Genomic DNA, 22,056 nt, shown 5'->3' on the forward strand with positions numbered 1-22,056 from the left:
ACTGCTCTTCTCGCTCTACACTCCACCTCAAGGCACCCGGCTGTCGCACTCCTGAAGGTCACAGATAACACCACATCAGGTTTATCAAAGACGGTGACAAGTCTGCATGTAAAAAGGAAGTAGAGAGGCTGGAGCTTTGGTGTGGCCAACGCAACTTGGAGCTAAGGCTGAAGAAATGATTCTTCACTTCTGGAGGCATCCTTTTCCTTCACCACAGCTGCCTGTCACAGTGTCAAACTGTCTAGTGTCAACCGTCGAGAACTTGAAGTTCTTGGGAATAAGTATGTAATGTGTTGTAATCACAGGACCTGAAGTGGGAGACAAACATTAACTCCATCCTCAAAAAAGCCCAGCAAAAGATGTACTTCTTCCAGCTTCTGAAGAAGGATGGCCTGTCACAAGAACTGCTGACCCAGTTCTACACAACGATGATGGATTCAGTACTTTCCACCACCATCACAGTCTGCTTTGGGGCTCCCACAATTAAAGGACAAACTCGGACTGCAATGGACGTTCAAAACTGCTTGGATTGTCGGCACCACCCGACCCTCCCTTCAGGACTTGCACACCACTCGAACTAGGACAAGAATATGCAGTATCCGTTGATAACCTACACATCCTAGCTACCAACGCCTTTCATCGGTTAGGCGTTACCGATCAATGCAAAACCAAAACCAGGAGGCATTCCAATAGTTTCGTCCCTCTTGAAATTAAGGTATTAAATTCTTGAACAGCTAACTTACAATTCCAGTGCAACACAATGCCATTTTTTCCGTTAAATTGTTGTCACACATTGCTCGGCCAATCACTATTAGTATTAAATACAATAGACTATCGTATGACTTGTGACTTTAAACTGCATACACTTCTTGAACCTTGACACCATTTGCAGAATTGTCTACTCCGGATTAATTTGGACGATCATTCTAATGGGCACTCTTAACTGCTCTAAATCCGAGAAGACTCGGCATACTTGCACAACTTTGCACAACTATGAGTTCTTATAAGAAAAAAAAAGTTCCCTGTCAATTGACTCTCTTGTTCTTTGTACGCAACCCATATGTTGTACTAGGGTAGCTTCAACTGCTGTAGACAAATTCTTTTTGTGTTGTCTACTTGGCCAATAAAGCTGATTTTGATTGAAGGTGGTACCCACTGACGAAAGCCGTGGGTCGATGGAAGTAGAGAAAAAACATAACTTAGAATAAAAATAATTATGGAACAGAATAGTATTGTTGATGAGTGGTGCTGACAAGGTGAAAAATGGTGTGATGGTAGCCAGGGCATGGGGATGAAATCCGATGGTGACTCCGATGTGGTTTCTATTGTTGACAGTGTTTCCCAGACTAAGGATCTGTAGTCCTAGAAGGAAATAGATTACTTTTTGGAGGATACATTCAGTAAAGCAGTGGATGTACAAGAATATTTTCCAGGTGTTAGAAAGTCTTTGAAGACTATGAGCATCCTGCAGAAGGTAGAAGAAACAGATTTGCTGTATGACAAGAAGCAGTATTGCCCGAGGAAGCATTTGAGTGCTGCTAGTAAAATTCTAGTCGGTAAAAGTGAAAAAAATCAGAGTTGACCATCAAATTATAAATAATATCACAGCACTTGGTGTTTTCTCTGCTCGTGTCTTTGGCTGGTGTGTTTTTCTTTCTTTTTACAACTTTGGATTCTTTACAGGTTTAATCTTTAAATATCAACAGGGGAAGAAATGCACAGAAGAGGGTGCTAGTGTTAGAAGTCATCAAAGAATACATATGATGGAGCAAGGGACACAGTGATGAATTAAATGAAACAGACTGACTATTTTGGGGGGGGTGTCAATAGGTTCTTCGTCATGACTCAGATCTCAGTGTAGGGGTCGCTACTTTATTGAGTGACCATTTAGTGATTTATAGACCAGGAGCAGAATTTTAAAATCTATCTTAAAGATGACTGGAACCCAGTGTAAAGACTTTAGAATTGGAGTTATATGCTCTAAAATATTTGTTGTGGTCAGAACCTGAGCTGAAGCATTCTGAATGAGCTGCAGCCGTTTAATGCTCTTTTTAGGGAGTCCAGTCAGAAGACCATTAAAATAGTCATGTCTATTTCAAATAAAAGCATGGATGGTTACCTCACTGGGTGGAAACCATCTTCTGTTGTTGCTAGACCTAATAAAAAAATAAGTAAATCGAAACAAACAAATATGTATCTTAACTCTTTATGTGCTCGCAATCCAATTCCTTCATTGCAAGCCAAAGGTGTTTCTTCATCGCGCAAATATATGATAAATCAATAATAAATCTCACAATACTGCAAAACGAAAATATTTCGGATGCAGAAATTGAAATCAGCCATGTCAAACTCAGTTTGGTTTTGGGGCCGGATCCAGGCTTTCTGTTCTCAGATGGGCTGGATCAGTAAAAGAATGTCAACTCCAAATATTTAGGTTTGTTTTTCAGTACTATGCTTCATCATTCAGCCGACATTTGTAGCCTACCCTAGAGTGAAGAAAATGAGTATTTGAACACCCTGCAATATTGCAAGTTCTCCCACTTAGAAATTATGGAGGGGTCTGAAATTTTCATCGTAGGTGCATGTCCACTGTGAGAGAGATAATCTAAAAAGAAAAATCCAGAAATCACAATGTATGATTTTTTTCAATGATTTGTGCGATACAGCTGCAAATAAGTATTTGAACACCTGTCTATCAGCAAGAAATCTGACCCTCAAAAACCTGTTAGTCCGCCTTTAAAAGTCCTCCTCCACTCCATGTATTATCCTCAATCAGATCCACCTGTGTGATGTCGTTAGCTGCGTAAAAGACATCTGTCCACCCCTTACAATCAGTAAGACTCAAACTTGTAACATGCCCAAGACCAAAAAGCTGTCCAAAGACACCAGAGACAAAATTGTACAACTCCATATGGCTGGAAAGGGCTACAAAGAAATTGCCAAGCAGCTTGATGAAAAAGAGTCCACTGTTAGAGCAATCATGAAAAAATGGAAGAAGCTAAACATGACGGTCAATCTCAATCATAGTGGAGCCCCATGCAGAATAACACCCCATGGGGTCTCAATGATCCTTAGAAAGGTGAGGAATCAGCCCAGGTCTATACGACGGGACTTGGTCAATGACCTGAAAAGAGCTGGGACCACCGTGGTATATTTTTATTTCATATACAAACTTATACATCAAAGACTTAATTTACACAAAGACTTAAACAACACAAAAATATTCTGAATGTAGACCATGTAAATCCTCTGTACTCTTTGCCATCTGGATTTGGAAAGATGTCACAAATCTTTGACACACACCAGAATGAAAGTAGCAAGTGGTTATTTCTGCCTACAATTTCCCAACACCATATCACAATTTGCCTGTAGGCAGTATGTCTCAATAACCAAAAAACAAGAAAATAAACTCGTGTGACAATTTTCCTGAATGGGACTTTGTTTGAACAAGCATTGAATGAACAAATTCTGCTTTTAGCAGGAGCAATAATATAGAATAATCTGAATGTAAATGGCAAAAAGGTGGGTTGATAAAGAGAGAGCACAATTTTAAAATAGCTCTTGCTTGTGTTGTGGAAAATCCAGACGCTGCTAATACTGTTGCCTGAATTGGAGATATGCACCTTCAAGTACCCATGTGTTCAGACACCTGGCAATAAATCCTGGGTGATCTGTCATGCAGTACAGCGGATGGTCTGGAGAATCAGCCATTTTTTGGTGAATATGTTGACTCATGGAGACAAAAGTTTTCTTCTGTTGTTTCCATGGGTATGCAGCCTGTACATGCACATTTGTGGATTTCTTTCATAGAAAAAAGTTTTTTTAAAATTAATTTCAATCTGAAATCAGATATGAACGAAACATTTGTAGGTATTCATTATCGGCAAAAATTGATCGGACATTGAGGAATTCCCCGGAACAACCTGAGCGGACAGCGAAAATTCCCGAAAAGAGTCGTGACGTTACACCAAAAAAAAAAACCCAAACATGTTTGAAGTGCAAGATCAATTTGAGAACCCATCCATCTATCCATTTTCTACTGGTTCTCCATGTCGGGTCACTGAGGAGGAATACGGAGACTTCCCTTTCCCCAGCCACTTATTCCAGCTCTTCCGGAGGGATCCTGAGGTGTTCCCAGGCCAGCCAAGAGACATAGTCCCTCCAGCATGTCCTGGGTCATCCCCGGGGTCTCTTTCGGGTAGGGCATTCCAGCACTCCCTCTCAGGACTCCAAACAGAATGGCTATTCTGAAACTATTGTTTGGTGCACAGGCACAAACAACAGTCAGGACCCGTCCCCTTACCTGAATGCGGCCGGAGGCTACCCTCTCATCCACTGGGGTATACCCCAAAGTACAGGCAACAAGTATACCCACACCTGCTCTGTGTTTCTTCCCCTGGGCAACTCCAGGGTGGAACAGAGCAGTGTGTAGAGGCGAGTTCGACTACATCTAGTCAGAACTTCTCAATCTCACGCACCAACTCGGCTCCTTCCCTGCCAAACAGGTGACATTCCATGTCCCTAGAGCTAATTTCTATAGCCAGGGATCGGCTTGCCAAGGTCCCGGCCTTTGGCCACTACCCAGCTCACATCGCACCCAATCCCCATGACCCCTATGGCCCCTCTCACAGGTGGTGAGCCCATGGGAAGTGGGACCCATGTAATCGTTTTGGGTTGTGGCTGGCCAAGCCCCATAGGTGTAGGCCCAGCCACCAGGCGCTCATCTTACATACTTCCTGTTGGAAATACTGACTGGTGAGCATTTGTGAAATTCTTTTTTTTAATTTGCCCACAAACTGATAAATAGAAATGGATTAGCTATCCTGAATGAATACGACTTTTTCTGTCTTCTTTGTTAAATTATGCAAAGGCTCTATTTTTCCTGAATATTTCGACACCAAGTACCTGGAGTCTAAATTGCTATTCAAAATCAATCAAATCATAAGCCTTTAATGTCAATGTCATATGACTGTGGATACAGCCAAATAATGAGCGCTTCTCGACAAGGTGTTTGGGCGAATAGAATATAATAAAAATAAATACATCTTAGGTGTGAGGTAAGATAGCAGATAAAATGTGTATGATCAAGGCACAGTTATTGCTAAAGAACTTAAAAATAAATAAATACATGCATAAGGTGTATTTTACAGTCTTTTACTCCTTGTTCAGGACTTGGCATGATTATTAAAACCAAGAACAGCAAACAAACCTGCAGTTGCATAATTTTACATTATAGTACTGATTAATGGTTTGATGTTCAAGGAGTTGATGGCTCTCGGAAAAAAGCTGTCTTTTAGTCTGCTTGTCTGTGTTTTGCGGGACCTGTAACGCCTGGCAGAGGGCAGCAGGTTAAACAGGTGGTACCAGGATGGGAAAAGTCCTTTAAAATGTTCGGAGCTCTGCTGTGATAGTGGGAGTTGTCCCATAAAGAGGGCAAAGAGCAGCCAGTGATCTTCTGGGCAGTGTTGATCACTCTTTTTAGAGCTTTCCTGTCTGCTGCTGTAATTCCACCATAATACATTGTAATGCAGTATGTGGGGATGATGTCCATGGTAGTTCTGTAGAAAGCAGCATTTTAGCTTCCAGATTATTCCGTTTGACCACTCTCAGAAAGTGGAGTCGCTGCTTGGCCTTTTTTTTTTACCACTGCTGTGGGATTTACAGTCAGGTGAGTTTGTCTGTGTTGTAGACTCCCAGAAATCTGAAGGAGTGGACCCTCTCCACACATTCCCGAATGATTAACAGTGGGACTGGGTCCATGCCACACTTCCGGAAATCCAGCATGATTTCCTTCGTCTTTGTGGTGTTCAATGTGAGGTTGCTTGCAGAACACCACTTTGACAGATTTCCAATCTTGTCTCTGGAGGCAGACTCACCGTGATATCATCAACAAACTTGATAATGGAGTTGCTGGGATGGGCTCGTATGCAGTCATATGTTACAACGAGTATAGCAGAGACCTCAGTACACAAGCTTAGGGGGACCTGGTGCTGAGGGTGATTGAGGAAGAGAGGTGTGACCCAAGTCTGACATGGCTGGACTGTTTGTGAGGAATTCTTTAATCCAGCAGCAGATGGAAGGCGATGTTCCAAGGAGGGAGAGTTTGTCAACCAGGATACCTAGGATCATGGAATTAAAGGCTGAGCTAAATTACATGAAAATCATCCTAACGTAGTTCCCTTGGCAGTCCAGGTGGCTCAGTGCAGTGTGGAGAGCTATTGCGTGAGCATCCTTGGTCAACCAGTTTCCTCTGTAGGCAAACTAGTAGAGGTCAAAAGAGGTAGAGATGGAGGGAGTGAGCCCCTGATGTGATGTGCAACTAGCCTCTCAAAGTACTTCATGATCACAGTGTGCAGTGTACACAGTGAGTGCAACAGGCCTGTAATCATTTAGACTTTGGGGATGGGGATGACTGTTGCAGAATTCAGGCAGGAGGAAATGGTTGATTTTTGCAGGGAGCTGTTCAAGATTTTTGTAAAAACACTGGTCTGCTGATCCGCACAGGCTTTCAGTACCTTTCTCAGCACTCCATCTGACCCAACAGCCTTCCTGGTGTTTACAGTCCTAAGCACATGTCTCACTTCATGTTCCTGAAGCGTCAGTGTGCTGCTGATAGGAGGTGGTGGTGGTGAGACTAAATTTGTTCTGTCAGTCTCAAAACGGGCAAAGAAATGGTTTAGTTCCTCTGCCAGCGAGGTGTCTGCATTTCCGGCACACATTTGGAGTTTGTGATGTTTCGTAATCCCTCCCACATCTTTTTTTCCGTGAAGCATTCCTCAATATTGTATTTATAGGCCAACTTGGCCACTTTGATGCCTCTCTTTAAGGTAGCTCTGGCACCGCTGTACTGTGCCTTATCTCCTGACTTGAAGGCGGTGTTGCAGCGTCTCAAGTGTGCCTTAGTCATCCAGGATATTTGGTTGGGGAAAACCAGAATCTGTCTATTGACAGTCACAGTGTCTATGCCGTTTTTGATACAAGACAGAACAGTATCTCTGTGTTCCTGAAGGTTCTGTTGTTCAAATAAGTCCCAAACTTCTTCTTTTCCTTTTGGCTTGCCCTGTTGGAGGTTGCCATAGTGTGTCATCTTTTTCTATCTCAGCCTCGTGCATCTTCCTCTCTAACACCCACTGTCCTCATATCCTCCCTCACAACATCCATCAACCTTTTCTTTGCTCTTCCTCTCAGTCTTTTGCCTGGCAGCTCCATCCTCAGCACCCTTTTACCAACATTCTCACTCTCTCGTTTCTGAACATGTCCAAACCATTAAAGTCTGCTCTGTCGATCCTTGTCTCCAAAACATCAAACTTTGGCTGTTCCTCTAATGAGCTAATTTCTAATCCTATCCAACCTGTTCAATTCAAGCGAGAACATCAGCATCTTCATTTCTGCGACCTCCAGTTCTGCTTCCTGTTGTTTCTTCAGTGTCACTGTCTCGAATCCGTAAATAATGGCCACCTTCACCACTGTTTTATAAACTTTGCCCTTCATCCTAGCGGAAACTCTTCTGTCCTATAGAACACCAGACACCTTCCGCCAACTGTTCCACCCCGTTCTGACCCGTTTCTTAATTCTTTACTCTCCATTGCTCTGTATTGTTGACCCCAAGTATTTGAAGTCATCCATCCTCACTATCTCTTCTCCCTGAAGCTTCACTCTTCTGCCTCCACCACTCACATTCCTGCACATATATTCTGTTTTACTTCAGCTAATCTTAATTCCTCTCCTTTCAAGTGCTCCCTGGAGGTTCTGTTGTGCAAATAAGTCCCAAACTACTTTTTCTTTTCCTCCTGGCTTGCACTGTTAGGTCTCACCAAAGTTTGTCATCTTTTTCTATCGAGGCCTATCTCGTCCATCTTCCTCTCGTGTAACACCCACTAATACTTATTTTCTTCACTGTACATGTAAAGTACTATCGCAAGGCAATGAAACGTTTGTTTTCAAGGTCAAAGCAGCTCTCTGAGGGAAACCGCACCAGCAATGTGACCGCGGACAAAAATTAGTTTGGCATCTCTGCCCTACACTGTGCACCTGAAAAGTAGTGAACAATTAATGGTCACGATAAACAATTTACCTCGCTGTGTGCATGCAAATACAGAAAATGTATGTTCCATTTTCAAGGTTTTGCTGGATTTTTGCCACGAGAAAAATTCATGAACTGTGGTGGGAATAAATCTTTTCAGTAGTTCACTCATCCTAAAAGTATATACAGTATAATGAAAATCTATTTCTTATCTGTTGCGTAAGAACCAACAGTTGATGTTGTATCTTCTTCTTTTCCTTTCGGCTTGCCCCGTTAGGGATCGCCACAGCGTGTCATCTTTTTCCATCTTAGCCTATCTCCTATATCTTCCTCTCTAACCCCAACTGCCCTCATGTCTTCTCTCACCACATTCATAAACCTTCTCTTTGGTTTTCCTCTCGCTCTTTTGGCTGGCAGCTCCATCCTCAGTACCCTTCCACCAATATACTCACTCTCTCGCCTTTGAACATGTACAAACCATCGAAGTCTGCTCTCTCGAATCTTGTCTCCAAAACATCCAACTTTGGCTGTCCCTCTAATGAGCTCATTTCTAATCCTATTCAACCTGCTCACTCCGAGCGAGAACCTCAACATCTTCATTTCTGCTACCTCCAGTTCTGCTTCCTGTTGTTTCTTCAGTGCCACTGTCTCTAATCCGTACATCATGGCCGGCCTCACCACTGTTTTGTAAACTTTGCCCTACATCCTAGCAGAGACTCTTCTGTCACACAACACACCAGACACCTTCCGCCAGCTGTTCCAACCTGCTTGGACGCGTTTCTTCACTTCCTTACCACACTTACCATTGCTCTGGATTATTGACCCTAAATATTTGAAGTCCTCCACCCTCGCTGTCTCTTCTCCCTGTGGCCTCACTCTTCCCCCTCCATCTTTCTCATTCACCCACATATGTTCTGTTTTACTTCGGCTAATCTTCATTCCTCTCCTTTCCAGTGTATGTCTCCATCTTTCTAATTGTTCCTCTGCACGCTCCCTTTCACTGCATATCACAATATCATCTGCGAACATCATGGTCCAAGGGGATTCCAGTCGAACCTCATCTGTCAGCCTATCCATTACCACTGCAAACAGGAAGGGGCTAAGAGCTGATCCCTGATGCAGTCCCACCTCCACCTTAAATTCCTCTGTCACACCTAAGGCACACCTCACCATTGTTCTGCTGCCATCATACATGTCCTGTACTATTTTAACAAACTTCTCTGCCACACCAGACTTACGCATGCAGTACCACAGTTCCTCTCTTGGTACTCTGTCATGGGCTTTCTCTAGATCCACAAAGACACAATGTAGCTCCTTCTGACATTCTCTGTACTTTTCCACTAGCATCCTCAAGGCAAATAATGCATCTGTGGTACTCTTTCTCGGCATGAAACCCTACTGTTGCTCCCAGATACTTACTTCTGCCCCGAGTCTAGCCTCCACTACTCTTTCCCAAAGCTTCATTGTGTGGTTCATCAATTTTATTCCTCTATAATTCCCAACAGCTCTGAATATCGCCTTTGTTCTTAAAAATGGGAACTAGAACACTTTCCCTCCATTCTTTAGGTATCTTTTCGTCCGCTAGTATTCTGTTGAATAAGATGGTCAAAAACTCCACAGCCATCTCTCCAAATTGCTTCCATACCTCCACCGGTCTCCTCAGTCCTCTGTGTCCCACTTCTTCTTCGCTAATCTCTTTCCTTGTATGACTCCCTGTATTTTGGGGTTCCACCACCAAGTCTCCTTCTCCCCTTTCCTACCAAAAGACACACCAAGTACTCTGCTGCCTGTCTCTCTGATTACCTTGGCTGTCGTAGTCCAGTCTTCCGGGAGCTTCTGCTGTCCATCGGGAGCCTGTCTCACCTCTTTCCGAAATGCCGCACAACATTCTTCCTTTCTCAGGTTCCACCACATGGTTCTCTGCTCTACCTTTGTCTTCTTAGTCTTTCTATCCACCACCAGAGTCATCCTACACACCACCATCCTATGCTGTTGAGCTACACTCTACCCTACCACTACTTTACAGTCAGTAATCTCCTTCAGATTACATCGTCTGTGCAAAATATAATCCACCTCCGTGCTTCTATCTTGTAGGTCACTATATGTTCCTCCCTCTTCTGGAAATAAGTGTTCACTACAGCAATCTCCATCCTTTTTGCAATGTCCACCACCATCTGTCCCTCAAAGTTCCTTTGCTGGATGCCGTATTTACCCATCACTTCTTCATCGCCCCTGTTTCCTTTACCAATATGTCCATTACAATCTGCACCAATCACAACTCTCTTGAAGTCTGGGATGCTCAGAACCACTTCAGCTAGACACATCCTACATGTGGGGAATAGCCGCTAACCACATTATACATGACACCCTCAATTTCAAATTTTAGTCTCATCAATCAATCTGGTACTCTTTTCACCTCCAAGACATTCTTAGCCAGCTCTTCCTTTAAAATAACCCCTACTCCATTTCTCTTCACATCTACTCCGTGGTAGAATAATTTAAACCCTGCTCCTAAAGTAGCCTTACTACCTTTCCACGTGCTCTCTTGGATGCACGGTATATCAACCTTTCTCCTAATCATCATGTCAACCAACTCCTGAGCTTTTAATGTCATAGTCCCAACATTCAAAGCCCCTACACTCAGTTGTAGGCTCTGTGCATTCCTCCTTTTCTTCTGACGATGGATCCGGTTTCTTCTTTGTCTTCGACCCACAGTAGCTGAATTTCTACTGACGCCCTGCAGGTTAGCAGTCAGAGGCGGGTGTTATTAACCCGGACCACGATCGATCCGGTATGGGATTCTTTAGATGAAAGTTCATATTTGTTAGGCACAGTTTTTACGCCGGATGCCCTTCCTGACGCAACCCTCTGCATTTATCCAGGCTTGGGACCAGCCTCCAGATTGCACTGGTTTGTGCCCCCTGTTGTGTAAGAACCACCAGATGATGTTGATGTTGTATGCCGTTATTAATTGACAACAATGACAATTATGAGCATGCTTGAGTGTAACTCTTTTTTTTTTTTCCGTTTATTGAGTGAATGGCTATAACCCTCTATATTGTCTTCTTTTCCTTTCGGCTTGTCCGGTTAAGTGTTGCCACAGCATGTCATCTTTTTCCATCTAAGCCTATCTCGTGCATCTTCTTCTCTTACACCCACTGTTCTCATGTCCTCCCTCACAATATCCATAAACCTTTTTTTTGGTCTTCCTCACGCTCTTTTGCCTGGCAGCTCCATCCTCAGCACCCTTCTACCAATATTCTCACTCTCTCGCCTCTGAACATGTCCAAACCATTAAAGTCTCCTCTGTCGATCCTTGTCTCCAAAATATCCAACTTTGGCTCTCCCTCTAATGAGCTCATTTCTAATCCTATCCAACCTGCTCACTCCGAGCGAGAACCCCAACATCTTCATTTCTGCCACCTCCAGTTCTGCTTCCTGTTGTCTCTTCAGTGCCAGCGTCTCTAATCCGTACATCATGGCCGCTGTTTTACACAAGTGTTTTATACACTTTACCATTCATCCTCGCTGAACCTCTTTTGTCACATGGAACACCAGACACATTCCGCCAGCTGTTCCGCCCTGCTTGGACCCATTTCTTCACTTCCTTACCACACTCTCCATTGCTCTGTATTGGTGACCCCTTGTATTTGAAGTCGTCCACCCTCGCCATCTCTTCTACCTGGAGCTTCACTCTTACCCCTCAGCCCCTCTCGTTCATGCACATATATTCTGTCTTACTTCGACTAATCTTCATTCCTCTACTTTCCAGTGCGTGCCTCCATCTTTCTACTTCGTCCTCCGCCTGCTCCCTGCTTTTACTGCAGATCACAATGTCATCTGCGAACAAATCAAATAAGTCTCAAACAGTGCATGAAAAATAGTCCTGCAGCTGAGAGAGTGCATTCTCAGGTTGTGTTGTAATTTTTTTTGCAGGAGGCCTTGTTTGTTTTTGTAGGAAACCTCCTTTGTATGTCAGGCCAAGGTTGACGCAAAGATGATCGTATCCAGCAAGATGGGGGAGGGGGTGGCCGTGTATGCATGTTTAATTTTGGAGTAAACATGATCCAAGGTTTTATCTCCTCTGGTCAGACACTTCATATACTGGACGAATTTGAGTAGAATACTCTTTCAACACGCTTGATTGAAGTCGCCAGCAACAATAAATACTTCATTGGGGTGGGTGAGCTGTTGTTTGTTTACAGTCACTAGCAAAGTGCTGTGCTAATGTTAAGATTCAGTGGGATATTGACAGCTACCACAATTACTACAGTTAGCTCCCTCGGTAGATAAAAAGGTCTGCATGAGACTGCAAGGACCTCTAAATCAAGGCAGCAGTGATTGTTGATGATCCTGCTGTTAGAACACAAGTCGTTGTGCACATAAAAACAAAGCCCTCCTCCTTTGCTCTTACCGGGGAATTTGGTTCTGTCCTGCTGATGTAGCATCCAACCCGCTAGTGAAACTGCAGCATTGGGGATTCGCGGATGTAGCCACGTCTCTGTGATGAACATATTACTGCAGTTTCGGACAAAACTGCTCGTGGTTAGTTGTAATTCCATTTCATCCATTTTGTAGGCAATGGATCTTGCGTTGATCAGAAAGATGCTCGCTAGCGGTGGTCTGTTAACTTACTTCCTTAGCTTAAAAGCCGGGCCTGACTGACATCCTCCCTTTTGTTTACATTCCCTCTGCCTTCTCCGTCGCTTGCTGGGTAGACTGGCTATCCACAGAGATCCTGTCCTCGCTGTCCTCTGGAATATTGTTTTTCTTTTGATATTCGTTTGTGATTGAGAAATTATGCTTCAGTCCCTGCTCAATCAGGTCCTAGAAACTATAGTTGAACATGGCTTTACAAAAATCCACAACTAGCTCCAAAACAACGAAAAAGAAAGAGCACCAAACTGGAGAGCTCAGAGCCGCTGCACCCTTGCGCGTTGCCATCTTCGCACACTTTGCCACAAAGAAAGATTTTAAAGAACAAAATATGTTTAAAATAATCACATTAATTTGAAAGCAATAGCTGGTCAAAACTTGCTTCACCATAACTATAATTTCATGTGGTAAACTGATGCCAAAGATGCTGCGGTTCTCGCTTGGAGTGAACAGGTTGGATAAGATTAGAAATTAGGTCATTAGAGGGACGGCCAAAGTTGGATGTTTTGGAGACAAGGTTAGAGACCGCAGACTTGGATAGTTTGGACATGTTCAGAGGCGAGAGAGTGACTATATTGGTGGAAGGGTGCTGAGGATGGAGCTGCCAGGAAAAAGAGCGAGAGGAAGACCAAAGAAAAGGATGATGAATGTTGTTAGCGAGGACATGAAGACAGTGGGTGTTAGAGAAGAAGATGGACGAGAGAGGCTTATATGGAAAAAGATGACGCGCTGTGACGACCCTTAACGGGATAGACTGAAAGGAAAAGAAGAAACTGATGCCAAATCTTGGAGTCATAACCAGACAGTACCCAGAACCATGCACCCCATTTTAGTCACAATTTTCCCAACATGTCATGAGCAAAACCGCTAAACTGAAAAGCTTTAAACTGGTATCTTGTGGTTTTGTTTGGGGACTAAATGCTCAAAATAGAAATTTAAATGAGGTGGATGGTTCTTTGTACTGGACTGATATGGGTCTTTGACATGTAGAATATTATGAATGTGAACAGATTTTTTTTTCCAATTTTTTATTATATCCACAGGTGTGCATGCACAGGCTGAATCCACATGGAAACAACAGAAGAATGTTTTTGTTGCCATGAGAGTGAACACCAGAAAATGGCAGATTATCCAGACCATCCATTGACAGAGCTCCCAGGATTTATTGCCAGCTGTCTGAAACCATAGACACTTGAGGTTGCCCATCTCCAATTCAGGCAACCGTATCAGCAGCGACTGGATTTTCCACAACACGAGTAAGAGCTATTTTAAAAATTATGATTTCTCCTAATCAGCCCATCTTTTTTCCATTTACATTCCGATTATTCAAAATAAAGAATTACTTTTATCATTATTGTTTCTGCTAAAAGCAGAATTTGTTCATTCAATGCTTGTTCAAACAAAGTCCCATACAGGAAAAGTGTCACGTGAGTTTGTTTTCTTATTTTTGGGTTATTGAGACATACTGCCTATAGGCAGCTTGTGATACGGTGTTGGGAATTGTAGGCAGAAATAACCACATGTCACTTTCATTCTGCTGTGTGTCAAAGATTCGTGGCATCTTTCTTAATCCAGATGGCAAAGAGTACACAGGATTTACATGGTCTACATCCAGAATATTTTCGTGTTGTTTAAATTGTGTAAGTTTGTGTAAATTAAGTCTTTGATGTATAAGTTTGTATATGAAATAAACATATACCACAGAACTAAAAATCATAGCATTATTATTGAACTGTATCCTTACATTTTATGTAAACGTTTCTCTCATAACATTTGCACTTAATGCCTTTTTAGTCTTTCAGTATGAGCATGTCGACCTGTGGTTGAAATACATGTTCCACTCCCCAGTCAGATATACTGTATCTGTTCCTTTCTCATGAACAGGGACTTCATCAGGCTGTCAATTTTTAGAATGTACCAAAGATGGAGATTCAGCATCTGTTGATTCAATGGCAACATCTCGTGCAGAAGATGCTTCCTGCTACATCTGTAATTAATGTAGAAAAGTAAGGTTCAAAGTTTATAAAATAAGAAAAAAATACATAGATAAATCACACGTTTATTTCAATCCATTTCATGATGCACAAATTATTTTTTATAAGGTGCGAGCGAGTTCGGGCAGCCGGCATTTTACGCACTTATGTCCCGCGCATAGGCCTCTGATTAGTCAGCCTCTGCGTCATTACCCTCTGAAGAACCATCCGAATATTCAACATTATTGACAGCCACAGATTCATATCTGTATGGTCGTATTCTTCTGTCTTCCCGATCAACCAATACTTCTATTTCTTCGTCAGATGAGGATAAATCCAATAAATCAGCGCTGACAATAACTGTTGGAACGTAACCGAGCCTCAGGTTGAGCACATGACAAGTCACATCCGCGCACGTAGGTCATGTGACTCACCAAAATGTCAGTGACCGGGAACATTCAAAATTGCCGATATAAACAACCTTAAATGATATCTGATGAAAATCTTTATTTCAAAGTTACAGTACCATTGACATGCCTATCTGATACATTGTTAATTTTATTGAGTGGACTTCCCCTTTAAGGTGTATTCCCATTCCTAATTCCTAAATTGTTATAGTTGAAAAAAAAAAAACCTGCAAGGAACCATTAGCTGAAAAGGGGGAAATGTTGGAATTGAGCTGCTTTAATATTGGTACTGCACCAAATAACTAGTTAGGGTCAATTTTATTCAGGCAGGTTATTCTTGAAAATTTATTTGAGTAAAAATAAGCACTAGTTTCTATTTCACTCAACTATCCTCTCATGCATGATGGAAGACCTCGAGTTTAGTCGCATGCCATTTGTACTCAAGCTTCCGACATGGTTAAGTTCCTTGGTTTCATCTGTGAACCTAGGAGTAAGACCCTTGGGACGGGTTTTAATGCCCCTATGATGTTAAAGCGTAACATACACCAACGTTAAAATCCTTTGTAAGATTGTTCGTATAACCTACATTAAATTAATCAATTTCTGAGGGTAATTACTCAGCGATTTTTTGCAAAGGTGTAAGGATGGCTGCCTTGTATTGTACGTAACAAAAGAGGATGCAGCTTTTTACCTTGCTTTGACTTACCACTTGTTGAAAAATTAGTAATGCACAGAAATCAAACTTAAACTGTATTATTTTAATTTAATAGGGTTAGGGTTAGGTTTAGGGTAAGGTTTCAATATGGTACTGCTATGTTATATAAGCAGGTTCTGTTTTCATTGCAGAGGAATTTATCATACTCGTGCAAATGTAACCAATTCATTTTTGTCTGTTGCCGCCACCAGAGGAAAAGAGAAGAGACCTTTGTGAGGATAAGCAGCTCAGAAAATAGATGGATTGAATTGGCTTATTTTAATTGAAATTACCTTTTCAAAAGGCTGCTGTTTTATTTTTATAGTTGCAGGCTTTCTTTTATTACTCTGTTTGTTGCTCAGATAAGGGGGGAAAGTAAAGAGGACTGCATTTTATTTCCATTGGAAGGTCTGACATTACAGGTCAGATGTTCCATTTTGATTTTTTGAATCCTTAAAATAAATGATTAAAATGATATTTCTATAATTTCATCAACGCAAGGAAACAATTTAAAGTTAACCTTAAATTCTCTGCAGGATGCGCTGCAGGAACAATTCATGTTTAATCATGTATGCTCATTGTCATTTGGATAGTTGCCTAATGTAGACACTGCATTTTTTGTGGGTCATATATCGCTCAACATAATGGGTTGCTGACCCCTGAGCTAGGCAGTGTCCTACATCTTAGATGGGGCAGGTTTGGGCATGCCTAGGCTTTGGATGGGGTATGTTCAATCATGTCCAGACTTTACCTTTGTTTGAGCGTAATCTATTAGCATTGCGACCAGGTTGCGACCACTTGTGACGTTGAGAAAGTAACCTCAGTAGATTGGGGTAAGTTGTTGCATTACTAAATGTTATTTGGATGTCTGTTTTTTATTTTTTTCTATGAATTTGCCATGTGCTAGGATTTGCTACACTGATTGTTTAAGCCCTTCGAGGTTTTAGCCTCGGTGTACAGACATGCTTCAACCCCATTTTACTTACATCTTGGATTAAGTACCCAAGCAGAATAAAATCTTTTGGTTTTGGGACTTGATTTTGATCGCTGCTGCTTAAAATGTTGGAAGTCACAAGTGAACGTATTCCACGCCGAGAAGCCCTGTTGTGTGTTTGATTTGAGCTTCAAACTAGAATGTTAAACACTTTGTGTGTGTTAAGAGCACAGACACTTATTCTACATAGTCACATGGTGTGAGTCATGTCTCGAGCTGTTTGCAGCAGGAGCTCTCCTGTTCTTGTGGGAGGTTTGTTTGGAATATCTAAGGCATAATAATAGCGTGCTGGGTTTCTATTTTGTAAGACTTTTATCTGTCCTCCCAGTAATTCTTTTTTTCTTTTTATTTCTATATTTCCTTTCGGAGAGGGAACTAAACCCAATCCTGTTTTTTTTTTTTTTTGTTTTCAAATTTACGGGGCAGTCTGGGACCATGAGCATTGTCAATTTACATGATTCTTCCAAGGGGTCTAACACCCACACAGGATTCGTTTCGACAATTACAGAGAGCCTTCCCTGAGCTGTTGACAAACACTTCCTTTCCTGACATGGTGCATCCTGGAATGCTCTCTGTACATGCTGTCTTACACGCCTCTGAGAGGGGTCAGCATGCAGCCCTCTTGTGACCAGTGCTCGGTGAATGGGTGGAAGATAGTTGGGAGCCGAATCTCCCAGTCTGGGGTCTGTTGGTCAAAAAGTCCTTGATATAGGCGCACATGAGAGGAGGCAGGCCCAATATGTCCATTTTAATCATTAATAATTTTAAGCCCGGCAGTCTCGCTAGCCTATCTGTAATGTGTTTGCTGTGAAAGTCATTTAAAATTACTATTTTGTGTCAGTATCCAAAGTCTAAAATTCCTGGTGGGTGTAGCAATTTAGTACTGAGCTATACGTGAGTAAAGTGACTGGAAAAAACAGACAAAATACAAATGGAAGTACTGAAAGGGAGGCCCATAAACTGCTGTATCCTTGTGTGGCGCCATCTTTCATCTATAGAAAAAAAACCCTGCTACAATTGTACGATTGTAAGAAGCACCGACCATCTTACGGCCACAGCTCCAGTCGGCCGCCTCAGCATTGTAGGGCGTAACATCGTCCACTCGGACTCAATGTCCCCCGCCTCCTCCACGACGTGAGCAAAGTTCTTTTGGAGGTTGGAGTTGACATTCCTTCTGAGAGAGGGGAATCTGCCAGCCGTTCCCAGCAGACCCTCACAATACGTTTGGGCCTGCCGCGTCGGACTGGCATCTTCCCCACCATCTGAGCCAACTCATCACCAGGTAGTGGTCAGTTGGCAGCTCTGCCCCTCCCCTCACCCAAGTGTCTAAGACATGCGGGCGCAAGCCCAATGACACGATCACAAAGTCGATTATCGAACTCCCACTGTTCACTGACATGTGAACAACCTTATGGCTGAACATTGTATTTATGGACAATCCATGATGAGCACAGAAGTCCAATAACATAACACCACTCGAGTTCTGTTCAGTGGGGCCGTTCTTTCCAATCACGCCCTTCCGGGTCTCACTGTCGTTGCCCACGTGGCCATTGAAGTTCCCCAGCAGAATGATGGAGTCGACAGAGGGGGCGCTCTCCACCACTCTCTCTAAGGACTCCAAAAAGGGTGGATACTCTGCACTACTGTTTGGTGCATAAGCAGACACAACGGACACGGAACTTCTCGACCTCACGCACCAACTCGGGCTCCTTCCCTGCCACAAAGGTGACATTCCATGTCCCTAGAGCTAGTTTCTATAGCCGGGGATCAGATCGCCAAGTCCCAGCCTTTGGCCACCACCCAGCTCAAATTGCACCCGACCCCTATGGCCCCTCTCACAGGTGGTGAGCCCATGGGAAGGGGGACCCACGTTACCCTTTTGGGATGTGCCCGGCCGTGCCTCATGGGTGCAGGCCCGGCCACCAGGCACTCGCCTTCAAGCCCCACCTCCAGGCCTGGCTCCAGAGTGGGACTCCGGTGAACGGCGTCCGGGCAAAGGATACCAAGATTCATTTTTTGTCGTCATCTTTGGGGTTTTGGAGTCATACTTTGTCTGGTCCCACAAATCGGACTTGTTTGCCATGGTTGACCCTACCAGAGGCATGAAGCCTCATACAACTTAGCCCCTCGGATCATCGGGACACACAAACATCCAGATATTTGTTTCAGTGTCACGCTGTTTGAATTTTTGGCTAAAAAGTTATTGAATCGAAGACCAATCTTGAATTGTTTCAAAGGGTTCGCATTACATCAGGGGTGTCAAACTTTTTATCGTGGTCCTTATTTTTGGTATGGTTTCTCTCAGAAGGCGGTTATGAACATGCAATCATATAAATCTTTTATTGCGTGATCATAGTAATATACAGTGTCCCCTTGTCCATTTGCGGTTCTTGTTCGCGGCCTTTTGTATTTTGAGGACCATATGTTGCACTAAGTCTTAAAATCTCTCTTTAATAGACAGCACAGCTTCTGCTCATGCTGAGTTCCAAAATCTTAAATGTTGTTACTCATAATGAACTAATGAAGTACAGTAATCCCTCATTTTTCACAGTTAATTGGGACCAGAACCACACGCGAAAAGTGAAAAACCGCGAAGTACCGGGGATGTATGTTTATGTCAGTACCAGAACGTTTAAAATATGGAAACAGTAGTTGTACTTTACATATTTGAGACAAAAAGAGGTATTTAGTTAAATTATTATACAACTTTATGAACACAACAAAGTATTCTAAATTTATAATATAAATCAAAATTATAAAACACTTCCTGTATTATATTTATGTATAGTTACCATTCATCACTCAGATTTCTGCTTGAGGCTCTGCCTATGTAGCTTTGAGATGGGGAATTGTTTGTGTGCGTGCGTGTGTGTGAGTTTTCGTGCCTGCATGTGTGTGTGTGTGGGTACCAAAATCTTTAAAATTTGTCAACAGTACAACATTTTATGTTTTGCATACTTGAGACAAAAATTACAATAGTACGTGTCTCGTTAAACAATAACAATAAAACACCATTTTTATTGCAGTACAGTAAGTGACAAACAAACTAAGCACGTGACATCTGTAGAGCTCAGAATGGTAATGACACACCATTGTGACGTCACCTTCGTCTCACCATTGTGACGTCCCATCCGTCCCACCAATGTGCCTTTCTTCGTCACATCACATTGTTTAAGCACTTTATTTACAATTAATCCAATTAATCCAACAGTGCTGACGGTGTAACTGAGGTTATTATCTTTAAGAAAAACATGGTTTTGCCTTTCTTTTTCCTGCTGCATAAAAATTCCACTGTAGGACATAACCCCATAAACACAATTGCTAAGCTCGAAAGGTTGTACAATAATGTCGCAGGCTTCTGAGAACGTAAGGCTTTTGAAATTTTTCAAACCATCCTTTGCTTGCCGAAAAGCCTCATCCATGAGGGAGTGAACCCCTCTTTGCATCTTGCGGTTCGTCAGCTCTTTCTTCAGCCTCATCATCATCGTCACCAGGCTATTTTTCTGCAATCCGCTGTCCACTAAGCGAACACAGCTTCCATTTCGAATAGTCCTCTTATTTCACGGAGTCACCACACATTTTGCTTCCTTATTAAAAGTTGTTGAAGCGGTTTTACGGATGTTTACCACATCTTTCGCTATGTAGCGCACCGCTGATTCATTCACACCATCAAGGCATTACAAAAGCGTAACTTCTGAAATCTTTGATCATATTCAAAAGTTTTACTTTTTCAACGATCTTTATCATCTTCCCCTTCGTCATTGTCATTGGGCCGTTTTTCTGCAATCCGCTGTCCACAAAGGGAACTCAACTTCCATTTTGAACAATCCCCTTATTTTGTGGACACACATTTCGTTTCCTTATTGAAAGTTATTGAAGTGGTTTTACGCATGTTACAACCTTCTCTATGTAGCGCACCACTGATTCATTCATGCCATAATGGCAAAAGCGTAACATCTGGCATCTTTGATTAAATCTAAAATTGTACTTTTTCGCCGATTGCCATCATTTTCCTTTTCCATTTAGGTGGTTGAGAGGAAGCTTTAACATCAGCACAGGGCAATGGCGGCAATGTGAAGTAGAGAGGTTATCGCACATACAGTCAACAGAGTAGAAAATGGCGGAGAGGAAGGACAAGGGAGAGGGTGGAACAGAAGTTGCTGGGTGGGGCCGAGATTATGCACGGCCAATCAAGTCACAAGATAAATCCACACATGCTCTCATTGGTTGAGGTCATGCCAGGACCAATCACTCGCCTATTATAAATGCGCCTTCCCGTAATACAGTACTATATGCCGATCTGGCTTTTTTTTTTTTTGGGGAGGGATGCACTGAAGCCGCAATAGGTGAAGTGCAAAGGAGAGAGGGATTAGTGTACACCTGAACACACCGGGTACATTGTTAGCATGCATGCTTGCATATGATGATACTCACGAGGCAATGACAATTGGAATTTTGTATTTGTAAGCAGAAATAATATTTTATCCATTATTCGGGGATTTTTCTATTTCGTGGGGGACTTAGGAACATAACTCCCGCAAATGAGGGAACAGTATAAATGCTAATTTCATGGGAAATACACTGTTCTGCTCATGAATCATAAATAACTGTAGTAATCACGCGTCACTAGTCGTGAACCACGTCGCCCATCTTACGCTTAATATTACACCGTACATACTCTGCACTCTGTATAGTCTGTCCTTATCTTCTTTCAGCAAACTAATTAATATAAACATTGCCAATGCTCTCTCTCCTAGTATGACAATCAGCTGATCAGTCCCAAGCAGTTTGTACATATTTCCGGAAAGGCCACCCTGAAAGACTGGAAACGAGCAATCCGAATGGGTGGAGTCATGCTAAGGTGGGCTTCTACTGTAAAATGAAATTAAATGTTTAGCTGCAATAAGTATCTGTATACAGTACGTGTTTATTTGTACCTTGTTCCATTTTAGACACTTGGTGACGAAAAATATCTTGATACTCCTCCTTGAGGTCAAGAAGGCATAGCACCAATTGACATATCATGCACTGTTTTAGCTCTTCCTTAATTTACTTAGCTACTTAATGCTCCTGAACCAGAGAAAAGCAATCCATATTTTAAAATTTTCAGAAGCAGCACATACAGTATGCACATCCTCAAGTATTTTTATTCCAAGTCGTGGCCAAAAGTTGTGAAAATGACAAGTATTGGTTTTCACAAAATTTGCTGTGTCAGTGTAGTTAGATGCTACTATACTATACTGTACTATTATACTGTAATTATGAGAATTTCATAAGTGTCAAAGTGTCATTGACAGTTAAATGAAATT

At 42.4% G+C, this 22,056-nt stretch overlaps 1 protein-coding gene across 5 annotated transcripts in view; it reads left to right on the plus strand.

The window, feature by feature from the left end:
* Positions 1 to 22,056, plus strand: part of gmeb1 (glucocorticoid modulatory element binding protein 1) — an 86,904-nt gene that overhangs the window by 20,477 nt on the left and 44,371 nt on the right. For all 5 annotated transcript variants that reach the window (XM_061846687.1, XM_061846442.1, XM_061846600.1 and 2 more), the window contains one exon: positions 21,505 to 21,608. In XM_061846687.1, the coding sequence (XP_061702671.1) occupies positions 21,505 to 21,608 (104 nt within the window). The remainder of the gene's footprint in view (positions 1 to 21,504; positions 21,609 to 22,056) is intronic.

The sequence above is a fragment of the Syngnathoides biaculeatus genome, chromosome 1 (assembly GCF_019802595.1).
Source record: "Syngnathoides biaculeatus isolate LvHL_M chromosome 1, ASM1980259v1, whole genome shotgun sequence".
In the NCBI taxonomy this organism is placed as follows: domain Eukaryota; kingdom Metazoa; phylum Chordata; class Actinopteri; order Syngnathiformes; family Syngnathidae; genus Syngnathoides; species Syngnathoides biaculeatus.